Source organism: Alosa pseudoharengus, unplaced genomic scaffold (genome assembly GCF_046254945.1).
Source record: "Alosa pseudoharengus isolate Yale_2024_CS ecotype anadromous, Long Island Sound unplaced genomic scaffold, YU_APseudo_1.1 YU_APseudo_1.1_scf_8, whole genome shotgun sequence".
Lineage (NCBI taxonomy): Eukaryota > Metazoa > Chordata > Actinopteri > Clupeiformes > Clupeidae > Alosa > Alosa pseudoharengus.
Window position 1 is genome coordinate 2,028,985 of NW_027468870.1, and position 23,735 is coordinate 2,052,719.

The 23,735-nt window shown below is 41.4% G+C and overlaps 2 protein-coding genes across 5 annotated transcripts in view; one reads left to right on the top strand and one right to left on the bottom strand.

Moving 5' to 3' along the window:
* alg8 (ALG8 alpha-1,3-glucosyltransferase) overlaps positions 1-18,703 on the bottom strand; it is a 21,477-nt gene extending 2,774 nt beyond the window's left edge. For 3 of the 4 annotated variants that reach the window (XM_076274282.1, XM_076274284.1, XM_076274285.1), the window contains exons 1-12: positions 18,602-18,703; positions 18,141-18,219; positions 17,843-18,036; positions 17,648-17,754; positions 17,354-17,421; positions 17,022-17,148; positions 16,761-16,864; positions 16,436-16,556; positions 15,923-16,062; positions 15,025-15,164; positions 14,367-14,464; positions 12,784-12,856 (exon numbers count right to left, since the gene is read on the bottom strand). In XM_076274282.1, the coding sequence (XP_076130397.1) occupies positions 12,784-12,856; positions 14,367-14,464; positions 15,025-15,164; positions 15,923-16,062; positions 16,436-16,556; positions 16,761-16,864; positions 17,022-17,148; positions 17,354-17,421; positions 17,648-17,754; positions 17,843-18,036; positions 18,141-18,219; positions 18,602-18,690 (1,340 nt within the window). In that variant the 5' untranslated portion in view covers positions 18,691-18,703. The remainder of the gene's footprint in view (positions 1-12,783; positions 12,857-14,366; positions 14,465-15,024; positions 15,165-15,922; positions 16,063-16,435; positions 16,557-16,760; positions 16,865-17,021; positions 17,149-17,353; positions 17,422-17,647; positions 17,755-17,842; positions 18,037-18,140; positions 18,220-18,601) is intronic. The other variant, XM_076274283.1, reaches the window with a different exon arrangement.
* Positions 18,704-19,289: 586 nt separating this feature from the next.
* ccdc90b (coiled-coil domain containing 90B) lies at positions 19,290-23,213 on the top strand. Its single transcript, XM_076274559.1, has 9 exons — positions 19,290-19,757; positions 19,837-19,956; positions 20,271-20,374; positions 20,465-20,566; positions 20,691-20,732; positions 20,828-20,899; positions 21,010-21,063; positions 21,754-21,868; positions 22,441-23,213. Exons 1-9 carry the CDS (start codon positions 19,649-19,651, stop codon positions 22,494-22,496), a joined length of 774 nt encoding a protein of 257 aa, XP_076130674.1. The 5' UTR covers positions 19,290-19,648; the 3' UTR covers positions 22,497-23,213.
* The last annotated feature ends 522 nt before the right edge of the window (positions 23,214-23,735 follow it).

A 23,735-nucleotide genomic window follows, 5' to 3' on the forward strand; every position in this document is an offset into this window, starting at 1 on the left:
GCAAGTGAGACAATATAACAGATATCGCTGAAAACATCACCAGTGTATGTCTAATACATGTCCGTTTAAGCATTATCCACAAATATGACACATACTGAATGAATGGAAAAAATAAAACTAGCGATCTAGCTGGGATTCGAACCACGCATGGACAAGAAAGTTGATTGGATTAGCTTCTACATCGTCTATACCACTACACTACGAGCTGCTGAAATTGATGCCAGATTTCTATGTATATATTGAACTGTTAGTCAAAGTTAACACAGGTTAACATAAGTGAGAAATATACGCCCATGTTAACTGGTGCCATCACAATTTAACATGGGCATATGCAAGCCTCAAAACAACAAAATAGGTTCATCTTTGCCTCACATACCAAAACCTAACTGATGTACAACAAACTGGCATGTCCCACTAACACTTTATTCCGTTTTGGGGGTTAATAATATGAAATACGTCAGTCATGTGCAAAAATTATCATAACTAGTGTCATGTCTCTGTGAAGTTATGCAGTGAGCTGTCTAATGATTTGAAGTGAACACATGAAACTTATTTTCTCCGAGTTAAATATTATTTAATTTGTTGGTCCTAATTTGACGACACAAAATGGTTATCATGGTAGCATATATTACAAAACTTTGATGAGAGAGTTTGATGACAGATGTTGCTGTTTCAGATTCCCACGTAGCCTAAATTAGAAAATAGTTTAGCCTACTTACTGCTCGTTCAGCAGCCTGTTGCAAAACATTCACTTAGCCTACATGTTTGCTATAATGAATATCTTGATCGATTGACAAATAAGCTGTCACAAGACAACATAGACCTACATTCATTTAATAGGAACACCATGCTATTGTATAGATACAAAATAACCAGTGGTGTAATTGGTTAGCAGGGTGGACTATTGCTGCTAGCTTGCTATTTTAGTGAGCAGTTTGAGGCCTAAGTGATCTTCATAATTTTTGCTTTCTGCACAAAAAACGAGCAACGTCTGATGGGGTCATTTGTTACTGTTTGTGATGCAAAATTACTGAGGCAAAATTAATCTGCATTATTCAAGGCATGCATTCGCTGTGTTTGCTCATGTTATAGGCTATCACCAGGACATGGACATCAGGATAGCTAGTAAGCTAGTAGACTAGTCTAATAGACTAATAACAAGCATTGCTCTCTGTGGCGTAGTGGTGATAGTGCTAACTGCTTAGAACATTTTGCCTCAGTGAGACTCATGTTCGAAACCCAACAAAAAATTCGCTGATTTACTTTGACACATTTCCTGTTTGCACAACATTTTGTGTGGATGCTTAAGCAGACATGCATTATACATAGCGATTCCCGCATGTTTTCGGCAAGATTTTGCTTCATATTCTGTCGTGCACTGCAGGCTTGTGAAATTGTGAATCTCCAGCACTGCAAGGGCGGAAGCAGAGCAAAGCGTTGTTAACAAGTAGGCAGGGTCTTGTTGAATATTCACGGATTTTATGCAAATATCACAAGTTAACCTGCTCACCATCTAAACTGGAACACCAGCTTGCGAAAAAGTTCCGGATGATGTAATAATCACGTTCGATCTCACATTAAAATGTTTCTCATAGAATGTTGGCGTCGTTGCTATGACGGTTGCTGTCGCTGGACGATCCATTTACCCATTTGTGACGTCTATGCTTTGTGACCACCGAATCCTACTGTGGTAAACGTGCGAAGGAGTTGTCATGAACAATTTGTTCCGGCTTGCGAAAAAGTTCCGGATGATGTAATAATCACGTTCGATCTCACATTAAAATGTTTCTCATAGAATGTTGGCGTCGTTGCTATGACGGTTGCTGTCGCTGGACGATCCATTTACCCATTTGTGACGTCCATGCTTTGTGACCACCGAATCCTACTGCGGTAAACGTGCGAAGGAGTCCTTCAGCAACAAGGGGTTGATGGCTTGCTTGACAGCACGCTTTGCGTTACAGGAATAGGCCTACCAACCTACGTTCAGTGTAATACTTCTGCCATTCAGGCACCGATTTTATATTTGAACATTTCTTCATAGACATTACATATAGGCTTTACAGTGGTTTGGTTGGTAGGTTTTAAACGTATTTTTTTGTTTTACTACGGAAGATTGACTCACTAAACGTTACATCTGGATCTGGATGCGGAGCAGCAGAACTACCACACCAGAAGCTCGTGGATCAGCTCAGGTAATAAAGTAATTTTATTTGTTGCTATTGCAAATTATTCTGGTTATTACGGCGTTATTAGGCCTATCAGCAATTCCACAATGTGTGCATGACCGTAACATTTGCAATGCTTGTTATTTGGTGACTTTTGTTGTTTGCTAGTCGTGTTGACATTAGCAGATAGCTTAATGTTTTTAAGACAATCTAAACTGTTTGAATTAGAAATATAGTTTCTTAGTTCGTGTTAGACTATTTGACAAACAAGAAAGGGCAAATATGTCTTGATTTTGAATGAAATAGCCTAGTTAAAATTCCCTCAGGATGAATAAAGTATTTGTCTATCAATCCATCCATCCAGACTGCCCATAATCAATGCTGGCTGGCAAGCTGGTAGCCTATGCCTTACGTTTAATCTTAGGTTTTTTATCACACACTTGCTACAAGTGAGCTCATGCCTTCAGTCCTCCAGTGAGCATGGTGTAAATTAAGATTATGTGGATGTGGAATATATTATAAAAATATTATATGTGGTATAATTAAGCCCTATGATTTATTAACATGTTTTTATCTTCAATTACACTACCCTATACCATCCATAGTATTCTATTTATACGTAAAAATATGCATAGTGCAATTACACTTAAGCTTATACATCTATATTCTACAGCTCTTTACTGTTCTTAATGTGCATACACTTTTTGACTGTTACTATACTGCACATATCTGTCTATATATCTGTCTACGGTTCATACTGAATATCCATATTTATTCTGTTTTTATAATATTACTGTTAATATACTGCATACTGTATATCTATATTATATTATTTTTGTTAGTCTTATAATGTTACTGCGACTACACTGCACATATCTGTACATGATATTCATACACTGTTCACACTGCATATCCATACCTATCCTGCTCTTATAAGGCTACTGCTAATACATTGCACATATTTATATTTAATTTATATTACTGTAAACTAGGGGTGTAACGGTACACAGAAGTCACGGTTCGGTTCATACCTCGGTTCGGACATCACGGTTCGGTACGAGTTCGGTACAATGGAGGGAAAAGCAAAACAAAAATGCAGAAAGCATTTTTTTTGTACATGTCTCAGGCTGCACCACCTAGTGTCATACAGTCTCTTCCCTGAGTTATCTGCAACAGCCTGAAGTGTGTAAGATGTAGGCTAAACAGTACAATAAGTGCCCAGACTCCATCTGTAACTTGTAAACAAAATAAGACAATCAGCTATAAAACTGAAAATAGGCCTACAGCATCTCTTATTTCTGAAAGTGCAAATTACATAGAAAATTATTTTTAAAAATCCACTTAAGCAAGACCTTCAACATCTGTGTTTAGTTGTATATGGAAGGGTCTACAATTTGCCTCAATATTTTTCATTGTGTGTAAAGTAATAATCTAGCCTACTAACTGTGAAAATATCACACTATTTTGCCTTTTTTTTTAAAACGAAATTGCTCCTTTCATTTCATAAACAGACTACAACTAGAAGTCACGTGACTTTGCCCTTTGACGTTAACTCACCGTAGCATGGTTTGTTTATTAGCCTGGTTAGCATTGTCACTTTATTTTACTGTCTATGCACTTAACACTACCAGCTCCTCATGTGAGAAGTTACAAGTTACCCCAACATAAAGGTAATTACCACGCGATTTACATAGCTTTCTGTCCTTACGAAATCATTTAATTTAAGCCATAGGTTTTGGCCCTATTTGTATGTGTATCCAAAGGCTGCTGAAGCGCAGGGGAAGTTTTTTCCCCCTCGTTTCAGTGATTGGTAGCCTACATCATCTGGGTGATGGCTTCGAATATGTGTAGCATTTTTTCCACTCACATACCCAATGCTGAACAACGCCAATCAGAGCTTCCGAGCTAAGGCGAGGCTACAGATTAGCGTTAGGTGTCGCTAAAGAACTCCCGTAACTCTCGCTACTTAACAGTAATTGCGCATGACATGAATTAATCCGCACACAAGTTTTATGTATTTTTATACCGTGTATTCTCCGTGTAAATTCATGCACCGAACCGTGACGCCCGTACCGTTTCGGTTCAATACGAATACATGAACCGTTACACCCCTACTGTAAACCATACCACTTTCTTAACTGTATACTACTGTCTACACTGCACTATATGTCTTCTACTGCTTATACTGCACCACCTGTCTATACTGTGTGTCACATTGCACTTTTCTGCTTTTTTGCACTTCTGGTTAGACGCAAACTGCATTTCGTTGTCTCTGTATTTGTACTCTACACAATGACAATAAAGTTGAATCTAATCTAATCTTTATTATTTTAGAAGGAGAGAGAGAAGAATGAGTAATCACAGCCTTGACCATGAAGCAAGGACCATGAAGGGATGGCCATCGAAAAGAAATACCTGTATAGGCAGTTACAGGCTACAGAGAGAAGATGCGGAGAGTGATCTCCCAGCATCCTCAACTGGGTATAAATGTTTGTGTATGTGTGTGCATGAGCCCATATGCACATTTCAGGTCCCTGACAGATAGAAAGTGTAGGTGCTTCTCTGACACTGTTCTATTACACCGACATAGGGAGACACTAATAGCATTTACAGCCTAATGACTGCCTTGAATTAACGTGTATACATGTGTCATTTAAAGTCCCCCTAAAGAGTATTTGTATTTACCTTAAAATAACGTTTCCAAAATCATTTTGATGGCACAAACTTTTAATAGGGCAAACATCACTCAGAGTAGGTTTTATCGCTTGTAAAATAGCCATATGAAGTTGCTGTTTGGGTAGGAACACTGCACTACATTGGTGCTGCTTTAAATGTGCAGTGAAACAGTTGTGCAGGGCTCTGTGGTGCAGGGCTGGGTTACCCAAAAGCATAGTAGCAACTATAGTGTCTTTCGTAGTTACAGGAATGTAGTTATAGGAACAGTCCACTTCTAAATCAGTTCTACTAACTACGCTCCCCCAAAACCGTTTTTTCATTTGCATTCGCACTGGCCAAGTGGCCATAGGAACTGATAGGAGGGCGTAAGGAGTGACGCGCCGTCACTTGCTACAGGGTTTAAAATAGGCATGCACTCGCCTTGCCAAATGCGAGTAAAGTAACTAACTAGCCTATATTTACAAATGATTTGAATGACCCTCAATGTCTACTGTCGCTTCAAGCATTCCACGGTCGGGACGAATGAAACAGGCATGATGGACTAATGAAGCTAGCAGTTTAATCTATAAACTTTTAACATTGTTGCCATGAATACATACCACAAAATATACACAGAAAGTGCAAACACTTCATTTCATGTTTGGGATATCTATCTATCTATTTCTCTGTCGATATCCTCATCCCCTGCTTCATTCCTCTTCTCGCCCCCATAAGTCTGTCCCAACCACTGCCGCATTTAGTTTAATCTTAACTTAATAAAAAGGAGATATCAATTATCATCAACAATGACAAGCCAGTATCATCTTTATGTAACATGCTGTTGGTGCATGTTGACATTGTATACTTTCTCTAACAAGAGTGAAAAACAGTTTGCCGTACAGCTACTATTTATTGGCTAAATGTTGGTCCCTCCTCTGTCTCTCGGTGACCTACGCAGTGCGTTATGCGTCTGGTGGTGGTGATCACTGATCAGGCAACTTTTTAAAACTGAACATTTTCGCCTACAAGCTCCTCACGTTCCATCTTCACCTAACTCCATAGACAATAAATTAAATAAACCATCTTGCTGCTTCAGGTTTTGCGGCCTCCGTTACATGACATCAGCCCCGCTCAAAGAAAATAGGTAAACACAATGCGTTAATTGCGTTAATATTTCGTAACCTGTTATGTTTGTTTTATGTTCATGTGTTAGGCACTTTTTACTTTACTTTACTGGCTAACTCCCTCCTCTTTCAGTCTATGCTCTGCTCTGACTCCGTTCGTACTTCTAATTCCTTGAGTTTTCTGGTAGACGCTTCGTTCGTTTCCATCGTCTCTCACGCTGGTTTCACAGCAAACTGCGCGCAGCCAATGGGCGTATGAAACATCATCACGTAGCATTACAGCACAGTGGTCATGGGAAATGTAGGAAGTACTGCCAGGGGGATATATGACCAAGAACAGAGCCTAATGTATCATGCATGTAATGCCTCATGCATCACAGGCCAAACTGGCTAGTAAGTTTTTTGGTGGGCATTTGGTGGGTTGGTGGGTGTTAATTTAGAACCCTGCTTATATCACCGACAACAGTAGTACAGCCAATATATTGTCATTTAAAAAGTGAAGTTGCAGCCCTCAACTGATGTTGATGTTGTCATGTTGTGTTTTGGCCTGATGCGCCACCCTCCACCTATCTACTAATCACAAAGTCAGTAGTGTTTCGGCATCCTGGTTGCCAGTTCTGCCAGTCAGGGGGAGGGGGACGGGATACACCGCTCTACAGTAATTTTAAAGTGATTGCAGTACCAGTTTTGGCCACAATCTTACATACGGTTCCTTTAACTTCCCATACAAGGATACAAGGATACAAGGAAGTTTATTGTCACATGCATATAGTTACTGGAAGTAAGAAATGCAGTGAAATTATGTCTGGTGTCAGCCAATTTGTGCATTTATGGGGGGGGGGGGGGGGTAAAAAGTGCAGTAGAAGATTAACTTTAGTAGATTAAGTGGCAAGGGCTGCATAAGAAAGGTGGGGGAGGATTGGGATTGGGGGGTGGGGGGAGGCACCAACAAGGAGCACATGGAAAGTTTCCAGAAATTTACTGGTCATTTTCCGCCCCTTTGCAACCCTAGTCGTAAAGTTAGCTAGTTCGAACTACACCTCTCGACCTGTGGTAGAAGCATAGTAGAAAAATTTCAGGGGATTTTCATGTGAAAGACTGCACTAACTCCAGATTTGTGTACAAATTGATAATTATAAATGGATTTAAGTTTCTGGTTGATATTATACACTTCTAACCACCATACATCCATATTTTAAAATGGCTTAGGCATAAAATATATTATTTGAAAGCCAATTTGCAGCCACGTGCACACAAGTAAAAGTCACACATCTGCAGATAATAATACAAGGTGCATGCTTTTGATCAGTCAGTTGAGAATATGTAGCCTTTGATTTTAACATTGTCATGGAGTGGGGGGATAATATGATCTGCATAATAGATAGACTTATAGGTAAACAAAGGTGAGAATATTGTAGTCAAAATAACTATTTCAATCCAGATTCGAACTCTTGGACAGCTGAATGTCATGTGCTGCACATCGCAGGCTATCATCAGCCTTATTGCACTGCACCACAGAGATGACGGTGTAAACAAGTGAATAGAGGGTAAATAACAATAGAGTATACAACAGTTTCACCAGCACATTTAAATGACTAATGTTTAAAAGTGAAATCAAAGCAGTCGTTAATTTACAAGGTCAGCCTATATGAACCAATGAATTAACTTGATCCTGAATTACAAAAAAAAGAGAGAGAGATGATTTCATACATCATTACTGTAAGTCTGTTATTATTATTATGTTTATTAAAATGTGTATTTTATAAACATGTTGGCAGTAAGTTGCTAATGGCAATTATTCATTCCCTTTGACACATGAGAAACATTAGAGTTGACAGTGTTGCAGTGGCTCTCATTTTTTTCTACAAATGCTGACTTGCACTACATACTTAGTTTCCCTCTTACTTTGTAACTTTTTCCACCAAATGTATGTAATAAATTACTTTTTGTTCAAATTCACTTTTGGTGTGGTCTTCCCATTGCTCCACCATAAGCCATGTGCACCATAACAAATGTGTTATGATTTAAGTTACACACATGCTGTCTGGGGATTAGTAAACTATATGCATGTGGGCCTACTAATGCATTTAAAAACAGTACGTGTATTTACTATTGTTGATGTTGAGAAACTTGCATACTGTACTACTACACCTGTGTTGGCCCTGAATGAAATAGTCTACGGTTAACATTTCTTGCTTATCACAATACTTCAGCGTCTGATACCTTAGTGATTGAGTTTATGTACGACACTATATGAACACAGATTTCTTCCTAAGATAGTTTTGCTGTAGTCCAACTCCTCCAGTGTGAAATAACTAGACTAGCACCTTGCAAAATCAATGCTGCCCCAACTTTTTTGCTGACGCAAATGTAACCAGCTGAACACCACATTTGCCATTACTTGTATACCGCAAAGATGGCGTTTAGTCTCTGTGTTTTGAGATAAAATGCAGAAGGCCGAACTTCGTTATGAGGTAGGACAACATTGTTACTGTCTTCCTTCCCATAAGCGACATAAAGGCACTTTGTGATTCTCTGAAGCCAACTGGAAATGTAGCTTACGTTATAACGGGTATTGAGAGTTTGACTAATAATGTGGACGAGGAAAATGAACAGTGCCTATAGCCTACGAACAGGTTGGCATATTTAGCGAACCGATTTGTAGCCTATCTTTAAGATACATTTATAACGAAACTCAATATCCAACATGACAGTAGCCAAGGCTATTTCAGTGTTTTCAAGCAGGCCTAGCTTCAGATAGTTAGCTTCAGACAACCCCAAGTAGGCCTAGGCTAGCTTATATTGGTCACAGACGCGGTAAAATAGGCTAGTTTGACGTGCTGTGTGACGCTCAATAAAACCTTAAAACGAAAGAGTCAGGGCTAATTGTATTTCACCAGAATAGATACATATTCCATCTTCTCCCCTATACAGTGTAAAATATAGGCTATCTATTTCGCACTGACGACTTAAATTCTCCCTTTTTCATACGTGTTTAGACAGTGTTTCACGAAGATTCTAAGAGACATTCACCTAGAAATGAACAGCTGATCGGAACGTGATTATTACGTCATCTGCGAACTTTTTCGCAAGCCGGAACTTATTGTACAGAACCACTGGAGATAACGTGGGTAGCAGCAACAAACAACGTAGCCTTTTTAAAACAATGAACGAAGCGGACTCTTGCTGTCCATGAAAACATACATACTGGCTAGATCTTGTTAGGCATGTTTACGTAAGTTAGGCTAATGAACATGTTGCATTCTATTCAGCCTGATTATGTCATTCTTTTTTCTTTATTTTTTTTTAAAGTATATTTTTTGGGCTTTTTTATGCCTTTACTCAGATAGGATAGGATAGTGGAGACTGACAGGAAGTAAGTGGGAGAGAGAGTCGGGGTGGGATCCGGAAAGGACCACGGGGCGGGAATCGAACCCGGGTCGCCGGCGTACGGTGCAGGTGCCCCAGCCAGTCACGCCACTGCTGGGGCCGATTATGTCATTCTTTAAGCTACATAGCCTGTCTCCAGTTTTCCTCAACTTGACTAGGTAATTAAGAAGCGATAATAGGATATTTGACCAGCATATTTGACCTAGCGGAAACTCTGACACACACATATATACACACATACACAAACACATATACAGAGACACACACACTAGGGGTGTAACGGTACACAGAAGTCACGGTTCGGTTCATACCTCGGTTCGGACATCACGGTTCGGTATGAGTTCGGTACAATGGAGGGAAAAGCAAAACAAAAATGCAGAAAGCATTTTTTTTTGTACATGTCTCAGGCTGTACCACCTAGTGTCATACAGTCTCTTCCCTGAGCTATCTGCAACAGCCTCAAGTGTGTAAGATCTAGGCTAAACAGTACAATAAGTACCCAGACTCCATCTGTAACTTGTAAACAAAATAAGACAATCAGCTATAAAACTGAAAATAGGCCTACAGCATCTCTTATTTCTGAAAGTGCAAATTACATAGAAAAATGATTTTTAAAAATCCACTTAAGCAAGACCTTCAACATCTGTGTTTAGTTGTATATGGAAGGGTCTACAATTTGCCTCAATATTTTTTTTATTGTGTGTAAAGTAATAATCTAGCCTACTAACTGAAAATATCACACTATTTTTTTAAACGAAATGGCTCCTTTCATTTCATAAACAGACTACAACTAGAAGTCACGTGACTTTGCCCTTTGACGTTAACTCACCGTAGCATGGTTTGTTTATTACCCTGGTTAGCGTTGTCACTTTATTTTACTGTCTATGCACTTAACACTACCAGAACCTCATGTGAGAAGTTACAAGTTACCCCAACATAAAGGTAATTACCACGCGATTTACATAGCTTTCTGTCATTACGAAATCATTTAATTTAAGCCATAGGTTTTGGCCCTATTTGTATGTGTATCCAAAGGCTGCTGAAGCGCAGGGGAAGTTTTTCCCCCTCGTTTCAGTGATTGGTAGCCTACATCATCTGGGTGATGGCTTCGAATATGTGTAGCATTTTTTCCACTCACATACCCAACAACTGCTGAACAACGCCGACACACAGTTTCATCTTATCCACCACCACTCTTTCGCCTGTACTAACGTTACTGTAACTTGCGATCTTAAAGAGACCAGCGGATCCTCTAACTCTTGTGGGTCTAACCTTAGTGCTGCTAATGACTGACGGACTCGACCGACGACCTGACAAAAAAAACATAGGCGCCAATCAGAGCTTCAGAGCTAAGGCGAGGCTACAGATTAGCGTTAGGTGTCGCTAAAGAACTCCCGTAACTCTCGCTACTTAACAGTAATTGCGCATGACATTAATTAATCCGCACACGAGTTTTATGTATTTTTATACCGTGTATTCTCCGTGTAAATTCATGCACCGAACCGTGACGCCCGTACCGTTTCGGTATAATACGAATACATGAACCGTTACACCCCTAACACACACATATACAGACACATACACACACACATATATATACACACACACACACATACAGTGTTCAATCAAGGCTCCTCAAATCCTGCACAGTGTTCAATCAAGGCTACTCAAATCCTGCAGGATTCTACTCTTAACATGGCCCTTTCATGGCCCCATATACACATAGGAGGTCATCACAGAGACTGCAGGGGTCATCACAAGGCAATAGAGATAGTAGAATTGTGGCAGGACGCTGGGACCTATACATAAGAATATATACAAATAACTAGATGTACCGCAGAGCGGTACAAAATATGACCGCCGCCCAGTCCAGCACATTTTTTCCACAAAAATAAATCACGCTGAAAGGCCTATATGATTCTATATGTCTCACTAAATTGCATTAGCCACACTCAATTCTCACTGGTATCTGCTAGACAACAAGTACCAAAACATAATTAGTTCATAGATTCCACATGTAAAATTCATTTTATACAACCCCACCCCCATCTTGCCTGTTCATAATTCTGAGAAATTCTTGAATTGTGTGCATGTGTGCGTGTAGACGTTTATGTTTATGTGTGTGTGTGTGTGTGTGTGTGTGTGTGTGTGTGTGTGTGTGTGTGTGTGTGTGTGCGCGTGCTTGTGTGTTTGCCTGCGTATGTGTGTTTGTGCATGTGCATGCATGCATACATATGTCTACTGTGTGAGTATGTGTCATACGTATGATTACTGTGAATGTATGTGTTGTATCTGTTTATGCACATATGTGCACATGGAATGGGTTAAATTGGTCATCCTAGGCCCTACGGTTCTCAAGATATTTACAGAAAACTGTGTCTGCCCTACCCTCCTTTCGGGGGGTCCAGTACAGCGGGGGGGCTACAGATCAAAACGAAAAACGATGGTTCCATGCTATCCATGTGGGGTTACATGCCCACCAAGTTTCGTGTACCCCGGTCTTTCAGTGTCCCGGGAATCCTTGTTGGTGCACGGTCACTAAATGTACACATAAATTATTTTATTGTAAGGCCCCCCCATGAACAAAAGTTCACAAAACTTGGCATGCATTCGGAGGGCGTCATAATGATCCTACACTTTCAATTTCGTGCAGTTTTGACCATGTCAGCCAGAGATATTGTGATGAAAACACCTAATTTTTTGCTTTTTAATTTTTAACTAGGTGGCGCTATACATGAAATAAGTGGTAATGGGATGGGTTGACATGCCCCCTTAAGACCAACATACAAAAAAAAGGTGGACCTCCTAGGCCCTACGGTTCTCGAGATATTCACAGAAAACTGTCTCCGGCCACCTACAGGCCAGTTGGTGAATAGTAACATAAATTAATTTATTGTGTGGCCTTCCATGAACGGAATTCCACGAAACTTGGCGTGCATTCAGAGGGTGTCATAATGATCCTACACTTCCAATTTCGTGCAGTTTTGACTATGTTAGGTCACAGATACCTGCGATTACAACACCTCATTTTTACTTTTTTGTGTTTAACTAGGTGGCGCTATACATGAAATGAGTGGTTATGGAATGGGTTGACATGGCCCCTTGAGATCAACATACAAAAAAAAAATGGTCCTCCTAAACCTTACGGTTCTCGAGATATTCACAGAAAACTGTGTCTGCCCTACCCTCCTTTCAGGGGGTGCAGTCCAGCGGGGGGGCTACAGATCAAAACGAAAAACGATGGTTCCATGCTATCCATGTGGGGTTACATGCCCACCAAGTTTCGTCTACCCCGGTCTTTCAGTGTCCCGGGAATCATTGATGGAAATTTGGACATGCGAAAAAGAAAAAAAAAATTTGACTAAACCTATGTGACCGCCGCTTCGCTGCGTGGCGGTCATAATGACCTACTGACCTGAAAAGATATATACAAATAATGACCTACTGACCTGAAAAGAGTCTTCAATGATGTGAAGGAGAACAGTGTGAACAGGGCCATGAGAAGGACTTTGATGGGGAGCTCTGAAATAGGAAATAATATATCAAGGCATTTGTTACTCAAGCTTAAACACACACGCACGCACGCAAACACACACACACACACGCAAACACACGCAAACACACACACACTTCACCCTCATCATGTGACACACAGATAGCTTACTCTTTTAGACTTGAAGCTTGTACACCTCACAGCAACGTTATCCATGTGAGCCCTGCGAAGGCCTCCATTTCATTCATCACCTCACAGTAGCCTTCTGACTCCATTTCATTCATCACCTCACAGTAGCCTTCTGACTCCTTTACATTCCACTCATCACCTCACAGTGGCCTTCTGACTCCATTACATTCCACTCATCACCTCACAGTAGCCTTCTGACTCCATTCCACTCATCACCTCACAGTGGCCTTCTGACTCCATTACATTCCACTCATCACCTCACAGTAGCCTTCTGACTCCATTACATTCCATTCATCACCTCACAGTAGCCTTCTGACTCCATTCCACTCATCACCTCACAGTGGCCCTCTGACTCCATTCCACTCATCACCTCACAGTAGCCTTCTGACTCCATTACATTCAACATCTGATTCCATTACATGCAACATCTGGCTCCATTACATTCAACTCATCACTAATAAGAGTCTGTCTCAATTGGTGTACTTACGTGAGTACACTTTCGTGTAGTACCCTATGTGCACTGTGTGCTTACTGGCGGAGTGCGCAAATTTTAACAGAATAGTATTGTCTCATTACATTTTTGTCCAAAGTGACTTACATATGTCAACTATATTACAAGGGATTACATTGGCCCGGGGCAACTTGAGGTTTAGTGTCTTGCTCAAGGGCACAACGGTGGAAGCCGGGAATTGAACCAACTTTCAGGCTACTGCATGCTAGCCCAGCTCCTTAACCACTACACTACCACCACCCCATTACACTACTGCATGCTAGCCCAGCTCCTTAACCACTACACTACCACCACCCCATTACACTACTGCATGCTAGCCCAGCTCCTTAACCACTACACTACCACCACCCCATTACACTACTGCATGCTAGCCCAGCTCCTTAACCACTACACTACCACCGCCCTACACTACTACTGCACGCTAGCCCAGCTCCTTAAACACTACACTACCACCGCCCTACACTACTACTGCACACTAGCCCAGCTCCTTAACCACTACACTACCACCACCCTACACTACTACTGCAAGCTAGCCCAGCTCCTTAACCACTACACTACCACCACCCCATTACACTACTGCACGCTAGCCCAGCTCCTTAACCACTACACTACCACCACCCCATTACACTACTGCACACTAGCCCAGCTCCTTAACCACTACACTACCACCACCTACATCCTGTGGAGGGGAAGACTCACTGCCTCTGTACTGAAGACGTGATACAGTTTTTGACCAGGTAAGATCTTCATAATAATGACTCTGTACCACAACCCAGTGTGTTTGCACGATTTAGCGGCGGCCACGAGTTAGCGGCGGCCTTCCTGCTGGTTCCACTCACCTGGCGCCGTGAACAGGAGCGGAAACAGAGAGTAGTGCCCAGTAGTGGTCAGCAGGAGGAACGTCCGCGCGTCCGCTCTGCTCTCCACTGCAAGCACACTGCAACAGAGGAAGGGCCCTGATTAAAACAGCAAGCACACTGCAACAGAGGAAGGGCCCTGAGTAAAACAGCAAAGGTCTCTAATTAAAACAGCAAGCAAACTACAATAAAACAAGGGCCCTGATTAAAACAGCAAGTAAACTACAATAAAACAAGGGTCCTAATTAAAACGGCAGGCGAAGACAAGCACAGCTCTTGTGCATGAACTATTGTGTGGTATGTGGGAGCATTGAGCTGACTCATGGTTAAGGTCTTGTGCATGTACTGTAGTATGTGGGAGCATTGAGATGACTCATGGTTAAGGTCTTGTGCATGTAGTATGTGGGAGCATTAAGCTGACTCATGGTTAAGAGTGTGAGCTCTTTAGCTGTTCACTGTACACGGTATTGTTGATGGTGGATTAGACATTGACATCACCTTTGAGGAAGTACGGCCATGAGGATGGCATTACCTTAGAGGAAGTACGGCCATGAGGACGGCTTTCTTACCTTAGAGGAAGTACGGCCATGAGGATGGCATTACCTTAGAGGAAGTACGGCCATGAGGACGGCTTTCTTACCTTAGAGGAAGTACGGCCATGAGGATGGCTTTCTCATGGACGTGCCAGCCAAACAAGAAGGAGCCCAGAGCACAGATGACCACGCAGCGAAGGAACCCTCTGGGCCCGCTGGGTCGGAACCACAAGTGGAGCAGAGCCGGCTGAGGACGGAACACAGAGTCCACAATGAGCAGAACCTCGCCACAGAGACGAGTCCACAATGAGCAGAACCTCGCCACAGAGACGAGTCCACAATGAGCAGAACCTCGCCACAGAGAGCAGTTCTATGCATAGCAGAATCACGCCACAGAAAGCAGTTCTATGCATAGCAGATCAATGAGAACACAGAGAGCAGTTCTATGCATAGCAGAACCACACCACAGAGAGCAGTTCTATGCATAGCAGAACCACGCCACAGAAAGCAGTTCTATGCATAGCAGAACCACGCCACAGAAAGCAGTTCTATGCTATGCTATGCATACAGTAGCAGTTCTATGAGAACAGTGCTGCATTCACTACAACATCATGTCTATTTACCTTCCAGGACTTTGTCTCTAAACAAATTTAAACTAGTTTCTTCTGAAGTATTACTGGTCTTACAACTCCTGTGCTGTATACCTTTTTAAAAAATCACATCATTTAAGGCAGTGTGTGTGTGTGTGTGTGTGTGTGTGTGCGTGCGTGCGTGTGTGTGTGTGTGTGTGTGTGTGCGTGCGTGCGTGCGTGCATATGCATGTGTGTGTGTGCGTGCATATGCATGTGTGTGCGTGCGTGCGTGCGTGCATATATATGCATGTGTGTGTGTGTGCGTGCGTGCATATGCGTGTGTGTGCGTGTGCGTGTGCGTGTGCGTGTGCGTGCGTGTGTGTGTGTGTGTATGTGTGCGTATGTGCGTGCGCGTGTGTGTGATACTACTCACAGTGATGGAGAGCAGTGTGCAGATGAGTGTGGTCAGGGGGCTGACGGAGGGCAGAACGGAATGCTGGAACTCCTGCACGAGCCCTCCGGTCATCGACGCCTTGGGCAGCTTATCAACGTCCAAAACCTTCAGCTTCACCCCTTCAGTGGGCAAAGACAGAACGTACATTAGACATCACACAATATATTCAACATTACCCTCTGTCATTTGAATGCACCTGTTCTGTAAATAAATTAATTCATTTTTTAAAAAAGTGCTATAAACAGAAATTTCATGGCTTAATCCAATCATTAACCTTTCTTTCCAAACCATTTTAAAAGTTGCTTATCAGGTAACAGACAGTTAGGTTACATATGTCACCCCTGAGTCTGGTGGGTTCTAATAGGTCACCCCTGAGTCTGGTGGGTTCTAAGTTACAGTCAGGTTCCATATGTCACCCCTGAGTCCGGTGGGTTCTAAGTTACAGTCAGGTTACGAGTCTGGTGGGTTCTAAGTTCCACATGCGGGACACACCTAGCATGGCCATGGCTTTGTCCGCTACGTTGTAGAGTGCCCATATGTTGGGGGCCCAGTAGGCATGGCACAGGCCCCGCTTAAAGGGGAACAGCCTCGACAGGACTTGGGGCAGCTGGCCCTGGGAATGAGGAGGAACATCACAAGTTAGGAGACTATGTTAGTAACATGAGAAACGAAATGCAAAATCATCATTGACTGTTTACTGCCCTGTAATGCATGCATGCACTGAACCACAGAATTCACTTCACGGTTCACAGTGAGACTGGCACCAAATACACATGTGATGTGATGTGATGTGAAAGGCTCCATACAGTATACAAACCATTGCGATAAACGGTCCAAAGGACAGCGCAAAGACAGAAAGGACAATGGCCCCCAGAGCTGCCAATCGGACTACACTGAAGTTTCTCCACTTTATTGAGCCATCTGAAAAGAACACATTATGTTTATGTTTAAGGTTCTTAGTTTTTAATTGAATCTTGTGTTATTTCAATTAACTTTAAATTACCATAGTGGGACATATGAGGATGCTTTGTGGCCGCCACATTTACAACATGAAGCAGAGTTCTAGTTTCATGGCTACCTGAGTTGTTTGATGTGAAGCAGAAAGACCTCAACAGGAAGATGCCGTAGGCAGGTGCGATGTACAGGAAAATGTGCTTCAGATTCAGGAGGATAGCAAAGAGAAGGGCGCCCTCTAGGTGTCTACTCTGGAAGTACAGAAATAGAAAGTGCAACAAAAGTAAAGTGCATTCATGGCCTAATCTAACCTTGCCTAAATCTGAACTTCTTCAAGTTTATCATCAGGTAACTGTAAATTATACAAGTTAAAATATATATCACACAATTCATGCAATGCAAAACAAGAATTCCATAATGCTATTGGGACAAATTATAAAGACAAATGCAACTTACCTGACAATGTCTTGCGATGGACAGAAGCAATATGCCAAAAAGGAAGCCATTGTACTGAAAATGGATGTCTGTGGGAAACACTAAGGATAATTCGCTTTGGACAAAGGCGTCTGCCAAATCCCATAACCATAACCAATATCACTGTACTGAAAATGGATGTCTGTGGGAAACACTAAGGATAATATCACTGCAGTGAAAACTGCTGAATTCAGTTTAGTGAAAACTGCTGAATTCAGATTTAGTGAGGGCCACTAAAAAACACACAGACACCCTCAAGGAACTCCTCAAGGATACGGTCAACAATCAGCAGGCCGAAGTTCCACACCAACAAAGCCGCCAACACAAAGGACGGTTTTCCAAGAACTTCTTTCACCTTGTTGTCTCCCACAGTTTTAGCGCACCTGCAATGATATTCCAGATGTCAGAAAATGTCTGCTCCCATGACGTGGCCATAAGATGCTATGATGTGTAGTAGACCAAGACACTCACTCTCGCGCCGCATACAGAAACACCACGTCCACAAGTATAACCGAGAGTCTTTGGAAAAGAATGGTGGCTGGGCTTGCATAGCTGAGATTCTGCACAACTAGCATTTCTTTGTCAAAATATTTGGCCACATGTGACAGGCAATATTCAAACCAGGCGAAAAAGGGTGGATAATCCAGAGTCCACTCTGAAGTGTCCTGCAAATACACCAGTCAGTGGATCATTGGCTAAGAACGTCATCATACTACTTAATGTATTAGCCTAAGTAGGCTATTGAATCCAGTAAAGCATAAAGCATTACCTCAAAGTACCATTGTGAAACTGGTAGACTGTGCGTGATTGCAAGCCAGTTTCTATGGACTTCAAAATCTGTGGAATGACTAAAACAAGACAGGCGCAGCTGACTAAAACAAGGCAGGCACAGCTTTAGCCATTACGGATTCCCCCGACAACGTCATCCTATCACCCCCATTCATTCGGGTTACACTCTCAAACTAGAGATAGTTTTACGTTGAACCAAAACACCAATACAATTACATATTTATTTTAACTACACCGATACAATATACATTCAGTACAAGATGTTGCCTACACATTTACTCCAAAACAAGAAGTCTGGCCACTTATAAAGTTAGCATAATAGCTACCTAACATTAGCTGGCCACCATTACAGCTAACTGCCGTGGATATGCTGTCTTTTTGACAGTGAAGAAGGTCAATACGTTGTTCTAAAACATATAGTGTAGACAATATTTCACTTACTATGTGTTTATCAAAAGACACTTCAGGAAGGTTACCCCAATTGCTAAAGCAGGGAACCATCCTGACAACTCAGACATGGGCGCTGCCATGACACTAAGGTGACGCTGAGCTCGGGGCTAGTTCACTGTTCACGCGACAGTTCACGAGACTGAAGTTGTGTCGTTGCTCAGAAAAAGAGACGGAGAGTAACATATAAACAATATTATTTTAATCACAGATGTAGTGATTTGGGACTATGGATGTCTAAGAAATTATTAACAGGAATAGTGTCATGCTTTAATAGGCGTCAAATGTGTGAAACTGTGAAACTGACATTGCAACAGGCAAAAGCGAGAATTTGGGCTTGTTAGTCTGCCCCATCATGACTAGTAGCAGTAGTTTAGATATCCAGCAAGAGCAGCGCGAGTCCAGCAAGAATCGATGATAGAGCACATGGAATGTAGACGGTCATGACGTGGCTGAACATGTCCCTACCATGTGGAAGCAATGATTTTAATATGGATTAAAAAGTAATGTTTTTAGCTTAGCTGCTGATACTATTGGGAATTGAGATCATTTTGTTGTCTCCACTGATATTTCAAATGTAAAAAAAATAAAAATAACATTCTTATTATTATTTTTTGTACTACCAAAGATCCTTGACTACTGTTCATGTAAAGAACCGCCCATATCCGGAAATAAACGTTAAACTGCTGTCATCCTGTTAAAGAACTCCGGGTTAAGCAACGTACAGGTCATGTTTGTGAAAAGTTGTGATGTTATGTAAAATACCTTTCTAAACCCATTTAAGTCACTTTAACCTCACTGAGTGATTGAACGCCCTGCCATTACCCGTTTTCCTTGCTAGGAACTACTGCAATCTAGCTAATTAAGCACAGATAGAAGCTGTACTGTTTACAAGTTAACGTTACACTTTCTTTTTGTTAAAAGTGCTTTACGTTACTGTCAGATGACTTAAACATATAGGGGACTGGGACGTTGGTAGAAAAACCGACCATCTTACGTCTGAAGGGCTGAATTCAATTTTGCTCTGTCTTGAGGTTACTTATGGCTACCCTTAGCAGACGTTTAGCAACTTTGTTTCGCTCATGTGGCATATGCCCTCAGCGACATCTTCCTAGCGGCATACACGCTCGGTGGCTTCCATCCGGGAAAGGTACGTAAGTATAAACAGTGAGTTTGAGTGAATTTTTAAATCTTTTTTGAGTTCACGCATGCCCTCATCCGTTCCCTAGGCTTTCACACAACCACGACTGGAAATTCATACGATGTAAGGAAAGTTGAGTTGACACCTTTGGAACAGAGAAAATTAACCTTCGATACTCATGCACTGGTGAAGGAACTTGAAAGTAAAGGTAATTAGTCTACAGTATTGCCGTAATTAGTCTAACAGTATTGCAGTAATTTGTCATTTAAAAATACTAGCCAAGTTATAAATGAAGAGGTCATTATGAGTGTTGAGTGGTCTTGCTGAGTGATGTAGTGTAGTATTGTCAAGTTGGCAGTTTACTTGCTTCTGTTGCTAATCTGACGGAACACAAAAAGCTCAGCAAAGTTATGGGTTTGATACCCTGAGCATCCATGCACATATACATTTCATAGCTTACCTGCATTTGACTGTAAGTTGCCTTATTTATTTATCTGTTGTGTCATGGTCACTGATATTCAGGGTTCGCAAAGGATCAAGCAGAAGTCGTCGTGGGAACTCTGGTGACTTTGACCACAGCCAACATGGACATTGTTTACAGAGATATGGTCACCACAGCGCATCAGGTAGATGTAACACACACACACACACACACACACACACACCAATTCAAAATCCTCATGAAGCTTTAAATGTGCACACTTCTTCCCCGCCAGGAAATTGCCCTGCAGCAGATCATGGCTCACCTGGACTCCATAAGGAAAGACATGGTGATATTGGAGAAGAGTGAATTTGCTAACCTGCGCTCTGAAAACGCGGTACTGAAGCATAATCAATGTTTACTTGTTAAACTTTTATGTCTGTTAAAGAGGGATAATTATATCCAGTACGGTACACAACAGTGAATTCGTCTTATTCAAGTTCAATACTTTATTTATTTAGAAAATGAAAACAGAACTTGAACAAATCAAGACTAGACTAATGGTGAGTATAATCAGTGAATTTTATTGTAGTGTATTCACACACAAATAAGTTCTGATGTGTGAATGACACATGTGGGATGTTCTGAGGTGCTTTAGGAGGAAAGCCAGAAGATCCGAGCCGACTCCAAACTGGATATCAACTTGGAGCGAAGCCGAGTGTCAGACATGGTATGCATCAAATGTAATGAGCTAATAGAAGTGAAGCATGGTTTGTTGTAGTTTTGTATTTAATAGATGTTAGTTGCTGCTTGACAAGGTGTCATATTTGTCTGTTTCAGTTTACAGACCAGGAGAGGAAGCTCATGGAAGTCGGAGCTGAGTTTCAGAAGAAGGTAAGATCTTATCGGGCACTCAGCTTTGCCATCCAGAGTTGCTTCACGGAGAAGAAATGAAACCTATTGCCAGAAGCCAGTCTTCTGTAGTATTGATCATTGGGCTCTTCTGTAGTATTGATCATTGGGTTCTTCTGTAGGATTGATCATTGGGTTACACAGGATGCTTTCTCCTGCTGTTCTTCTGTAGTATTGATCATTGGGTTACACAGGATGTTTTCTCCTGCTGTACTTTGCTCTGGAGGAGATGTGGGTGTCTTGATCTTCACTGGAGGAGATGTGGGGGGTCTTGATCCTCACTGGAGGAGATGTGGGGGGTCTTGATCTTCACTGGAGGAGATGTGGGGGTCTTGATCCTCACTGGGACTGTTCAGTTGTGTGATGAGGTGGAGTTCATTCAGTCATGTTACTTTAACTTCATCATGATCATGTTACTTTAACTTTATCATGAGCTTAAAGTGTCTGTCATTCAGTCATGTTACTTTAACTTCATCATGAACTTAAAGTGTCTGTCATTCAGTTATGTTACTTTAACTTCATCATGAGCTTAAAGTGTCTGTCATTTCAGATTCAGTTATGTTACTTTAACTTTATTATGAGCTTAAAGTGTCTTGTCATTTCAGTAATTCACTAACAGAGTTTGTTAACGGTCTTACATCTGAAACACACTTTACTCTAAAAACTGCCCAGAACTCCGATATTGACCGCAGCACCATGGAAACCACCAAGAAAATTGACATTGAAGTGGCGTCTCTGAAGACGCTGCTGGAGTCGCTCAAGTTGGATACGATTCGCTATCTTGCAGGTAAGAGACGCTCAAGTTGGATGCGATTCGCTACCTTGCTGGTAAGAGATGGGGACGATATGGAAGGTAGTATAATGATGTCAGTGATTAGGGCTCAACGATTCGCTACCTTGCAGGTAAGAGATGGGGACGATATGGAAGGTAGTATAATGATGTCAGTGATTACGACTCTCTCTCTGCTCCAGAGCTTTTAGATTCTTCCAGCTTCTATCCACTACAAAGTGTTCCTTTACACTTTGACTAGTATTTAAAACGTCTGCTTTCTCATCCTCTGGAAATAGTGTCGATTGATTAAAAATGAATTCCTTCTGCACTGCAGCTTGACTGTTACTCCTCATGTAAGATGCTCCGTGTCTGCTAAATGAATATGTGTAAATGGCCTATAAAATGGATAAACGTGTCTGCTAAATGAATATGTGTAAATGGCCTATAAAATGGATAAACGTGTCTGCTAAATGAATATGTGTAAATGGCCTATAAAATGGATAAACGTGTCTGCTAAATGAATATGTGTAAATGGCCTATAAAATGGATAAACGTGTCTGCTAAATGAATATGTTTTTGTCTTCCAGCGTGTCTTTTCTCCTGCCTGGCCATCACACTGGGCTTCTATCGTCTCTGGAAGTAACTGTGGAAGGAAGATGTCACGTTATAACGCATTACGACGGAAGTGCTTTGTTTATGTTCACATTTAATTTTGTAGTTCAGGTATATGGTTGTGTAAATAATGCTGTTTTTAATCATATCTTTTACAAGCCTGACCCCATTTTTTTAATTAAAGTCTCCAAAGGCCATGTGAAGGAGAAATTTTGGATTACTAACATTTATTACATAGAAGTGATTAACATTTAATTTTTTTATATTCTGTATGCTTTCTATACATTCAATACTGTGCATCAACTTTGCTTGGTCTGTCATTTGCTCTCTCCATGTCATGATTTTCTAATAAAGGTCATGCGACCCCCTTTGTCACGAGTTAAGGGTATTCTGCCTTAGGCAGTAATATTAGGAATATCCCGACAGGAACTAGACTATGGCAAGAGAATGCTGAAGGATGTATATGTATTGTATTGACCAATTATCACCTTACTTGGAGTAGCCACATGACTTGCGTATGGCGCATGGATCACATGCTATGTCCAAGAAGTGTATATTTATTGTTGTATTTCTGCATGTATGAGAATTTTTGGAAAAGACCATTGTACTCATGTGATTTGTATTACCAATGTAATTAACATGTATAAATTGGGGCTTCGCCCTAGATAACTTTGAGTAGTGTTACTGGAACATGATGTTGCTAGTGACCTGCTCCCGGTATTGTGAATAAACCTGCAGTGGTTCCTCAGACCTGAGTGTTGCCTGGATATTTTTGACCTCACATGCATTTTGTGTTCTTTCTGACGGAGGCACCAGCGATGACCACTGAATGAGCTATGTCTGTGGTTAAGACCAGTACAGCCAGGGTCCAGTCAGGATGCGCTCCAAACACTACTCCATCTTGGAGTGCCGCATGGGTCAACATGTTACATTCTATTGCCCAAATGGTCTTCTTCACATATACTTTGTTTACATTTTTAACAACTTCATCTTTATGTGAGCTCTATCTCATGTGAGCGCTAACGTAATGTTCATGAGATGCTTAGTTCCCCGAACATTTCTCTTATAACCAGATCACCAGCAGGCTGCTGACTTTGCTTACATATGGTTTGTGCAGCTACAGTTGTGTGCAGAATAATAGCAGTGTGTTTTAAAAAATTTAATCTTGGTTAGTCTTGGTTCCAAGACTAACAAGATTGACGTTATGGAGTGGCCAGCACGATCCCCAGACCTCAATCCTATGGAAAACTTGTGGGGTGACATCAAAAAT

What these genes read in the sequence shown, in the direction of transcription:
- ccdc90b (XM_076274559.1), top strand. Translation starts at nt 19,649, where the DNA reads ATGGCTACCCTTAGCAGACGTTTAGCAACTTTGTTTCGCTCATGTGGC. An exon ending in GAGCTGAGTTTCAGAAGAAG is followed by an intron (nt 21,064 to 21,753) that starts GTAAGATCTTAT and finishes AAAACTGCCCAG; the next exon opens with AACTCCGATATTGACCGCAG. An exon ending in TACGATTCGCTATCTTGCAG is followed by an intron (nt 21,869 to 22,440) that starts GTAAGAGACGCT and finishes TTTGTCTTCCAG; the next exon opens with CGTGTCTTTTCTCCTGCCTG.